This window comes from Oncorhynchus tshawytscha, linkage group LG26 (genome assembly GCF_018296145.1).
Source record: "Oncorhynchus tshawytscha isolate Ot180627B linkage group LG26, Otsh_v2.0, whole genome shotgun sequence".
Classification (NCBI taxonomy): domain Eukaryota; kingdom Metazoa; phylum Chordata; class Actinopteri; order Salmoniformes; family Salmonidae; genus Oncorhynchus; species Oncorhynchus tshawytscha.
The window spans coordinates 29,304,831-29,315,822 of record NC_056454.1 but is presented as its reverse complement, the minus strand read 5'-3'; the positions used below and the strand labels follow the sequence as shown (position 1 = coordinate 29,315,822).

The window sequence follows — 10,992 nt, the reverse complement described above, 5'->3', positions numbered from 1 at the left end:
TAGACATGATGCTAGGGTTAGGGTTAGGGTTGAAGCAGGATGTAAACATGATGCTAGGGTTCGGGTTAAACCAGGATGTAGACATGATGCTAGGGTTAGGGTTAGGATTAGGTTTGAACCAGGATGTAGACATGATGCTAGGGTTAGGGTAAAACCAGGATGTAGACATGATGCTAGGGTTAGGGTTGAACCAGGATGTAGACATGATGCTAGGGTTAGGGGTAAACCAGGATGTAGACATGATGCTAGGGTTAGGGTTAAACCAGGATGTAGACATGATGCTAGGGTTAGGGTTGTGGTTAGCATTACAGTTGTTGGGATATTGAAATAACATTTTAGGGTTAGGATGCCATTTCAGACGTACCCACATAGCACCTACCCTAACCCTAACCCTAGCTTCATGTCCACATCCTTGTTAAACCCTTACCCTATCCACAACCACAAACAACCCTAACCTTAGCTTCATGTCCACATCCTGGTTAAACCCTGACCCTAGCCACAACCACAAACAACCCTAACCCTAGCTTCGTGTCCACATCCCGGTTTAACCCTTACCCTTACCTCATCCCTAACTAATCTAATAACTGATTGAGGAACAGTGTACTGACCCTAATAAAGTGGTGAATAGTTTGCTTTTATCTGCAATTTATTGAGTCGGGCCTTGGCTTTTGTACAGATTTTTTAAAATATATTCTTTTATTTTACCAGGCAAGTCAGTTAAGAACACATTCTTAGTTTCAATGACTGCCTGGGAACAGTGGGTTAACTGCCTGTTCAGGGGCAGAACAACAGATTTGTACCTTGTCAGCTTGGGGGTTTGAACTCACAACCTTCCGGTTACTAGTCCAATGCTCTAACTACTAGGCTACCCTGCCCTGCTGATATAGAGAACCAGACTGTCCGTCTGCCAGAGATCAACTTCTTTAAACACACACACACACACACACACACACACACACACACACACACACACACACACACACACACACACACACACACACACACACACACACACACACACACACACACACACACACACACACACACACACACACACACACACACACACACACACACACACACACACACACACACACACACACACACACACACACACACACACACACTCCGCTAGGCCCAGTGCCATCCAGACAGACTGAGGGAGATTCCAGAGGACAGAGAGACAGTCACAACTCATGAAGTGGTAATCAATGACAAACCAATTACAGGGCAGAGCCCAGAACATGCCATCCTACATCAAGACTGATCCTGGAGAGTCACCAGGCCTCACCAGACCTCCCAAGGGCATCAGGCATTCACAACTCTCACATTCACACACATAACAATGTTGTCCATGTAAATACTCTCCTTCTACTGTGGGCCAACATCAATGGTCTGTTCAAGTAAAATCTCCACTGTTTTCAGGTCACTGTGTACTGTCCTTTGACTGTAGTTCAACAGTCAATAACCATTGACAGTGATGGTTTTTTAGTTAGCTTACGGAGCTGAAAAAGTGTATTGAACCAGACTGAGAGGTAAAGACCTTGTTTCTTTAATAAAAATCACTATGGGATGTTCTCTTGGAGCTGTTATTATCAACAACAGCTATCACTGTCCATGTATATTGGCATTCTAATGAGTTGAATGGTCCCATGGAGAGTTAAATATGTTGAATTATGGTCCAAGTTGTGGGCAGAGAGTTGTGGCATTTCAGGGCTTTTGATCACATGTACTATATCAAGGTGCATTACAGAATGAATATGATTATATTTGTTCCTCAGAAAGCAAGAAAAAATAACTTCTAATTTTTTTTATTTAAATATTTTTATTCAATGGCTTGTTTCATTTACATCATTGTAAAGAGCAGCATCTAGTACCAGGACTCGTTGATACGCCTCATGCTCTGGAACCTCATGCCACCCATGCCGCCCATGCCTCCCATGCTTCCCATACCCATGCTGAAGTGCCTGTACTCTCCAGGTCTCATGAACATCATCCTGCCTCTGAAGTGGGGCATCTCATACATGAGCCAGTGGCCGTCCTGGATGTTGCAGGACATACAGCTGGACATGCGGTAACGATCCATGATGTTGTCACAATCCTCCATGATCTCGTGGCTCTGACCGCCGAAGCTCTCTCTCTCGTAGATCTTCATCCTGTAAGATCCCCTGTGCATAGGGATCATGCGGCAGGACCTCATACCATTGGCCATTCCCATCATATGGTAGTCAGCGTACTCTCCCTTCCTCATGAAGTACTGGTTTCCCATGTAGTTGGGGCGGTCATACAGCATGAAGCAGCCACCCTCAACCTTGCAGGAGTGGCAGCGGCTCAGGAAGGAGTACATGTCAGGGCAGTCGGTGCTGCACTCATGGGAGCGGCCCATGAAGTTCCTGTCCTCGTAGAAGACTATCCTGCTGTTCATGTTGGGCATTTTGGCTTGCTTCGTGTGGGGGTCCTGCTGTTGCTGCTGCTGCTGCTGCTCTGGAACTGATATCCTACTGGTTTAAAACCTTTCTTTTTATACCTGTGGCCCCATTGTACAAACCGCTGACTCAATAACATGGCATAGAGACCCATAATGCACTGAGGTTTGTCCACATTCCATGGACATGGTCTCTCAAAAGACCTTAAAAAGGCTGTTTCTCTCAGAACAAAATCACACAAAGCCTCTGTGAAAGGGTTAACAATGTAGAGTTACAGCCTTGGAATTGTAAAGTGTGCATATTGTTCATCGCACAATACCTTCCGAAGTTTGAGGTTTTTGTCCTTATTCAGTATTATGAAACGATTATTTGCAGTCACGCAGAAAAAGTGTGTTGTGTAAAGTGTGTCCCTTGTAAAATGCACTTTACATACACTTGACTTGACAATATGTATTGTGTTCGGAAAGATCATTCCTTTATTACATTAATTCATTTTGTGTGAATTGATCTTATAAACATGTTAATGTATGTATCGAAAAACATGAATGTGGTCTTTAAAAATGATCATAATGATCTTTATTCAAGGCTAATTGTTCTCGTACACACCAAATTACATTTCTACCTCTTAGACATAATTACACCTGACTATATACACCAGCCACACACTCTAAATACGTTTCTATTGATATTAGAGTACTTCAATTAAAGTCATTAACTCCCTACTTGAATTCCATTAAGCTAACATTATATATAACTGTAAATGTTTATAAGATGCCATATCAGACTCTAAAAAACACTATTGGAGTATGTGAAGATGTCAATGAACCTGTTTCATGTGTCGGTGTAGCCAACCACTCTACAGAGTTGAAGTGTGGTGCTGCTGAGTAGATAAAAGCTTCTATTAACGGTGTGTAATCTCTGGGTCTCTGGCTGGTGCGTGGGTGAGTGGTGGGCGCAGACATACAGCCAGGCAGCACATGACAAAGTATTTTAGAATCTTTGTGTGTGCTTAGGAAACGTATGAACCACTGTGTATACTAAGAACATTTCAAGTTTGCTTGAAACGTATAACTGTTCCAGTAAGTCACTGTCTCCTTCATCTCCCTACACTCCCCGGTTTCTAGAAGTCGATTAGTTCTGGTCCTCTTGAGTCAGCACCTCTCCTCCTGGTACAAAGGTACATCGCTCCATTAACTCTCTGGGTTCATTAATGAGCCTTCATAATAATACTACAGCAACAAAACGGAGGTTTATTACAGCACAGACTAATTGGAAAACATTCAGTAAACACTCACTAAACTGGATTTCTCTGGGGTCAAAGGGAGAACCATACTCAGGCAGAGTTGTCTTTGTGTTACACAATAATAGTTCAGACAATCAACACTATGATTCCAAAAACTGCCAGTTACCAGCAACACAAAGTTTAAATATGGTGAATGACAAAAAAATAGGTTTAGCCACAGGGCTGAGAATATAGCTATATACTGCTGTGGAAGTACATACAGTGGTGTGTTTGGGGTCAGATAATAATGTATCTGCAGCCCAGGGGGTAATGAGCTATAGGAAGCAGATTCATATTATTGATTTAACACTGGCCAATTATGACCAGCTAATTCATCTGAAAGAAAGCAATCTCAACGGATACACTTGTCTAATTATTCCACAGTGTGTGTATGCAGTATTGTAGTACTCAAGTCCAGGACTCGGACTCAATTTCATTCCCGATTTTGACTAGTGACTCGACTTGGACTTGACAATTGGTGACTTACACTCACCTCTTCGTGACTTGTATTTGCACTTGGACTGGATAGACTACTATGATAAGCAGAATATTAGCAGCACTGGGTGCACAGAGCAGCGAGGGTTCTGTTCTCTAGCAGTGGGAAGGACCCGGCACACTACATCTACATGCTGCAGGGGAGCAAGCGATGATTGAGGGCAGACGGGCAGGCTGGCTCCGCTCTGGCTCCACCTGCGATCATAGTTGACACATCACGCAAGTGACTCTGTTCCTTCCCTGTAACCACCAATCATCTGCTTACTACTTAGCTTTGCTTGGTTAAGAAACAAACTGCTTCACGAAATTGAAAACAATACTAGTATTGAGTTTAATAGTAAAACAACAGTCTTGCTATTTGTCTGCCTCTCCCTTTGAGTATAGAGAAGTAGGCTGTCTTTTAACTTGTCGTCTCTCTCTACCATCCTCCTACTTTCCCCTTTACATCCCATAGCCAGGTTCTGAACAGTTGCCCTTTAGTTTTCACTCTGCAATAAAAAAAACTAAACAAATATCAGTGGGCGATTACAAAAAAGTATCTGAGAGCCTGACTTACCATCATTTATGCAGTAAATAAGTAGTGAAACACAGGTATTGAGTAGAACTTGTGAGCTAGTGATGAATAGTAAATTAGTTGGGGTTTTTCATTAGGGAGATGTGATATACTGACATCTGGTGGCAACTAGAAACCATTGCACAGTAAGACCGAATAAATGAATGGAGTGACTCTGCTCGTGACTCAGACTTGGACTCGACTCGGACTTGAGCACAGGGTCCTTGACAAAACATTAGGAACACCTACAACATAGAATGACCAGGTGAATCCAGGTGAAAGCTATGATCCCTTATTGATGTCACCTGTTAAATCCACTTCAATCAGTGTAGATCAAGGGGATGAGACAGGTTATGAGACATGGTTTGTGTTTGTGTGCAATTCAGAGGGTGAAGGGAAAGGTGAATACCTAGTCAGTTGTACAACTGGAACAGTGGGTTAACTGCCTTGCTCAGCGGAATAACGACAGATGTTTACCTTGTCAGCTCGGAGATTCGATCCAGCAGCCTTTCTGTTACTGGCCCAACGCTCTAACCGCTAGAATGGACAAGACAAAATATTGAATTGCCTTTGACCGGGTGCGGTAGTAGGTGCCAGGCTCACCGATTTGAGTGTGTCAAGAACTGCAAAGCTGCTGGGTTTTTCACACTCAACAGTTTCTCGTGTGTATCAAGAATGGTCCACCACCCAAAGGACATCCAGTCAACTTGACACAACTGTGGGAATCATTGGAGTCAACATTGGCCAGGATCCTTGTGGAACACTTTCGAGGCCTTGTAGAGTCCATGCCCAGACGAATTGAGGCTGTTTTGATGGCAAAAGAAGGTGTAACTCAATATTAGGAAGGCGTTCCTAATGTTTATTAACTCAGTGTGTGTGTGTGTGTGTGTGTGTGTGTGTGTGTGTGTGTGTGTGTGTGTGTGTGTGTGTGTGTGTGTGTGTGTGTGTGTGTGTGTGTGTGTGTGTGTGTGCTTGTGTGTGTGTGTGTGTGTGCGTGTGTGTGTGTGCGTGTGCGTGTGTGTGAGGATTGAAAGGATATGAGAGTTGAGTGTTTAAAATTAATGGCTGGAATCTCCTACCTGATGAACTGACAGTTAATTACATTTATCCCACGGCATTGCTGAATACTCATACTGAGGTCATTCATGAGTAGTGAACTGTTGAGTGAGGCGCTGCAGTTCTGAGAGTTAAGGCTGCTGGTTAGGCCGCAGGGTTCAAAGTTACAGCAAGTTTTTCATGAAATTAAAACCTCCTGAAAGTGTGTAGGGCACCTACTCTATTATTATTTTTTCAGTCAAATGATATTTCTCACTGTTAAAATGTTTGTCAGTAGTTTCAGTGACACCTCATCAGTATATTTTCCAATTATTGTCCTCAACATGCTTTCAGGCTCTGTTGTGAAAAGGTTGTCTCTCTCATCATGTCTCCAATGCCACATTCGTTTTGTTTAATAAAGTAATAAGGCACAAGAGGCCCTCCGAAATCATGATTATAATCACAGCTAACGTGTGTTGTCAGGTACGAGGCTACGGGATGTCATATCACATTCAACTACGAGACCTTCATTGGGCTTCTAAATGAATCCCTAGACATCATCTATTGATCCCAAATCATTATGTCTCAAGGCACTACATGGTACAGTACACTACCATGGTTGAGAATGTCTCTTTCTATTAACTAGCCAACTCCACAGTAGTGTGATGTTTCTGCCCAGAACGTGTCTTTGTGAAGTCAGCCCTGAAATAGAGTAGCGTTTGTTAGAGAGAGGACCTCCTGGCAGCGTCTCACAGCAAAGGCATAAATAGCCCAGTTAGTCTGTCATCAGGGGTCCTAGGGGACCTAATTCTTCATTGGGGCCTCCTGCCAGCATGTTTAGGCATCCTCAGAGGAGCCTGCCTGCCTGGGGCAGCTGAGGGAGTCAGGTTAGCACCTATTCTCATTAATCTTGCCCTGGAGGCAGCTCAGCTCTTTTAACCTAACCCTAACCTTAACCTTAACCCTAACCTTAACCCCATTCCTAATCCTAATGCCTAGCCCTAACCTTAAATGTTCATGAATTTGGACTTTGCAGCTGGCCCAGCTAGCAGAAATCGCTCAGTTCTGCCTCCACGACAAGATTCATGACAATAAACATCAACCTGCGATGGAAATACAGTTCTGTTTTAAACCTGATGATTGAAATAAACCTGGAATCATCCCCCTCTTCTCTTCTCCGGCAAGGGAAATGAAAGGTTCCCTCGCCATTCCCTTCTCCTCCCCCGCTCCTGTTCTTCGCAGGGCAGATATCATCCTCCTCTCATTCACCTTTCCTCAAAAATTATTCCCTCTCTTCTCTCTCCTCCTCTGCTCATCCCCCTCTCTTCAGCAGGCAGGGCAGGCGCCAGATGGTGCTGCCATTTATACCTCCTTTTATTTTGTTTTCCTGGCGCAGAGACAACTGGTCTTCATTAGGAGAGAGAGAGAATATATATATATAATGAGAGGAAGAGAGAGAACGAGACAGAGAGAGGAAGAGAGAGAGTGAAAGGGAGAAAAAGAGAGATCGAGAGAGAGAGAGTTTCCCATGCCAATAAAGTCATTGGAATTGAATAGACAGAGACAGAGCGAGTGGAAGAGAGAGAGAGAGACAAAGAGACAAAAATAGGAAGAGAAACAGAAAGAGAGATATATATATATATATATATAATGAGAGAGATAGAGAGAAAGAGTCAGAGAGGAAGAGAGAGAAAGAAAGAGAGACAGAGAGAGAAAGAGACAGAGAGAGACAGATATATATATAATGAGAGAGATAGAGAGGAAGAGAGAGAAAGAGACAGAGAGAGGAAGAGAGAGAAAGAGACAGAGAGAGGAAGAGAGAGAAAGAGACAGAGAGACAGAGACAGGAGGAGAGCGAGACAGACAGACAGACATAGCCATGGCTATACTAGACACTCAAACATACTGAGCCGAAAACACAGACATTAAAACTTGTACCTAAATTGTGTAAAACGAAATACACCGAACAAAAAATTAAACACAACATGTAAAGTGTTGGTCCCATGTTTGATTGAGCTGAAATAAAAGATCCCAGAAATGTTCCATTTGCAACAAAAAAATATTTCTCTCAAATGTTTACTGAGCATTTCTCCTTTGCCAAGATAATCCATCCACCTGACAGGTGTGGCATATCAAGAAGCTGATTAAAAGGCATGATTATTACACAGGTGAACCTTGTGCTGGCGACAATAAATGGCCACTCTAAAATGTGCAGTTTTGTCACACAACACAATGCCACAGATGTCTCAATTTTTGAGAGAGTGTGCAATTGACATGCTAACTGCAGGAATGTCCACCAGAGAAGTTGCCAGATAATTGAATGTATATTTCTCTACCATAAGCCGCCTCCAACATCCTTTAAAAAATGTGGCTGTATGTCCAACCTGTGTCACAACCGCAGACCATGTATATGGCGTCGTGTGAGTGAGCGGTTTGCTGTCAAAGTTGTGAACAGAGTGCCCAATGGTGGCGGTGGGGTTGAGCAGGCATAAGCTACGGACAACAAACACAATTGCATAGATACTGTGATGAGATTCTGAGGCTCATTGTCATGCCATTCATCCGCCGCCATCATCTCATGTTTCAGAATAATAATGCAAGGCCCCATGTTGCAAGGATCTGTACACACTACCTGGAAGCTGAAAATGTCCCAGTTCTTCCATGGCCTGCATAATCACCAGACATGTCACCCATTGAGCCAGTTTGGGATGCTCTGGATCAATGTGTACGACAGCGTGTTCCAGTTCCCGCCAATATCCAGCAACTTTGCACAGCCATTGAAGAGGAGTGGGACAATATTCCACAGGCCACAATCAACAGCCTGACCAACTCTAGAAGGAGGTTCTCGAAGGAGGTTTTTTGCGCTGCATGAGGCAAATGGTGGTCACACCAGATACTGACTGGTTTTCTGTTCCATGCCCCTAGCTTTTTTTTAAAAGATATCTGTGACCAACAGATGCATATCTGTATTCCCAGTCATGTGAAATCCATAGATTCGGGCCTAATGAATCCATTTAAATTGACTGATTTCCTCATATGAACTGTAACTCAGTAAAATATTACAAATTGTTGCATTTTGCGTTTATATTTTTGTTCAGTTTAAAATGAATCTAGCTTTTAATAAATGTGATATTTCAAGTTCGAACAATGCCACACCTTTCTTTCTGTCATTATTATGTATGTCTATCACATGTCTTTATGGTTAAGCTGTTAATAAAAATGATCTTAATGTAAAATATGTATTATTATTGTTATTTAGTCCACTAAAAGTCACAACGCTTGTGTCCAACTACAGGCAGGCAGAGTAGTAGCACTGAGCTAATGGACACTGGAAAAGCACATAGACTGTTTGTGGTTCAGTGTGTATCAGTGTGCGTTCGACTGTGTATGTTTAGACTATATGTAAGTGTGTGTGCATGCAGTGCAGTGTTTGTTTGGCGTTGTTGTGACTGTAGTGTGTCTGTTGGGGCTAGGTTGTGAGTGTGCCCAGTGCAGGGCTGATCGCGTGCCAAGTGCTCCCGGAGGACCAGCTGTGGCTCCACTCTGCTCAGCCACCGTGAACAAAGAACAGACAGAGTGCTGCAAAGAAGAAAACACTCCCTCTCTTTACCTCTCTTGCTTCATCTCTCTCTTACTCGTTCGCTCTCTCTTTCTCTTGCTTCTTCCTCTTTTCTCTCTCTCTCTCTCTCTCTCTCTCGCTCTCTCTCTCCATACATTTCCTCTCTCCTCTCTCTCCCAGATAATTTTGGTGTGGATCAAATGCTTTGAAGAAATAGGCCCAAGGCCATTTTTCCTTTAAGATTCAGTGCCATTTTAATAGTTTTGATATAGTGTCAGTTTATTTCTTCCTATGTGATTGTAGTTGTATGATGCAGAGTCAGTGTATTGGTTCCTCTGCTCAATCTTGGAGCTTGTTGTGATATCCATAGTACACTATCCCTCCCACCCAGGGCCGGCCTGCTCATTAGGCAGGATTAGGCTGATGCCTAGGGTGGCAGATTGACGAGGGCGGCATTTCCCGAGCTAAACTGACCAAGACGCACCTCCAACAAGACGTATATCTTACATATATACCTGATGCCGCCCCGTGATAAGCAGTACCCACTTTGTCAAAGGCAGTGGTCAAATATTGTCCATGCCCAGCGCGCCTCTCCAGGGTGCTGTTGAAGAGAAGCACTGCTGTGGCACTCTACCAATGTTCTGTCAAAAAATGATCCAACATAAATCATGTAGCCTATAGGCAATGTTAGAAAGATTGACAATTTCTGTAGCCTACAGGCTGGAGATCAACTGTAGAAGATGTCATGAGACACTTTTTACATCATGTACATTTCTCCGATCAAATAGCCCAACCTAAATGGCGCCCAATCAAATCAAAAATGTGCTTTGATGTGAACATGACAAACAAATATCCTAAACCAGGACAGGTGAAAATAAATTGACAATATCTGGAATGGAAAATCAGGCTACTCACAACTGCTGTCCGGGAGTTTCACCCCGAGGGCTAAATTCTCATGATAATCAGTGATTTAAAGTTTGTATTCATATATTTTTGTCAAGCCTCACCAAAGCGGAAAGAAAAGACTTGTGCATTTCTCGCTGTGTAAACACATGGATTCTGACTGCAAATACTGTAGGCTCAGGGTAACTCTTGATTAAATTGGGTAGCTGATTAACTAGCTGATTAACTAGCTGATTAACTAGCTGATTAACGAGCTGATTAACTAGCTGATTGACTAGCTGATTGACTAGCTGATTAACTAGCTGATTAACTAGCTGATTGACTAGCTGATTTACTAGCTGATTAACTAGCTGATTAACTAGCTGATTGACTAGCTGATTGACTAGCTGATTGACTAGCTGATTAACGAGCTGATTAACTAGCTGATTGACTAGCTGATTGACTAGCTGATTGACTAGCTGATTAACTAGCTGATTAACTAGCTGATTAACGAGCTGATTAACGAGCTGATTAACTAGCTGATTAACTAGCTGATTAACGAGCTGATTAACGAGCTGATTAACTAGCTGATTAACTAGCTGATTAACTAGCTGATTAACTAGCTGATTGACTAGCTGATTGACTAGCTGATTAACTAGCTGATTAACTAGCTGATTGACTAGCTGATTAACTAGCTGATTAACTAGCTGATTAACTAGCTGATTAACTAGCTGATTAGTCACAGGTGGGGATTCCATTG

The 10,992-nt window shown here is 42.8% G+C and overlaps 1 protein-coding gene across 1 annotated transcript; it reads right to left on the bottom strand.

Moving 5' to 3' along the window:
• Positions 1 to 1,840: 1,840 nt before the first annotated feature.
• Positions 1,841 to 2,480, bottom strand: LOC112224941 (gamma-crystallin M2-like). The gene has a single exon (XM_024388534.1). The coding sequence runs from the start codon at positions 2,432 to 2,434 to the stop codon at positions 1,871 to 1,873; it is 564 nt and encodes a 187-aa protein (XP_024244302.1). The 5' UTR covers positions 2,435 to 2,480; the 3' UTR covers positions 1,841 to 1,870.
• Between the last annotated feature and the right edge of the window lie 8,512 nt (positions 2,481 to 10,992).

Bases quoted from the DNA above. Each gene is read 5' to 3' on its own strand.
- LOC112224941 (XM_024388534.1), bottom strand. From the start codon at position 2,434: ATGCCCAACATGAACAGCAGGATAGTCTTCTACGAGGACAGGAACTTC.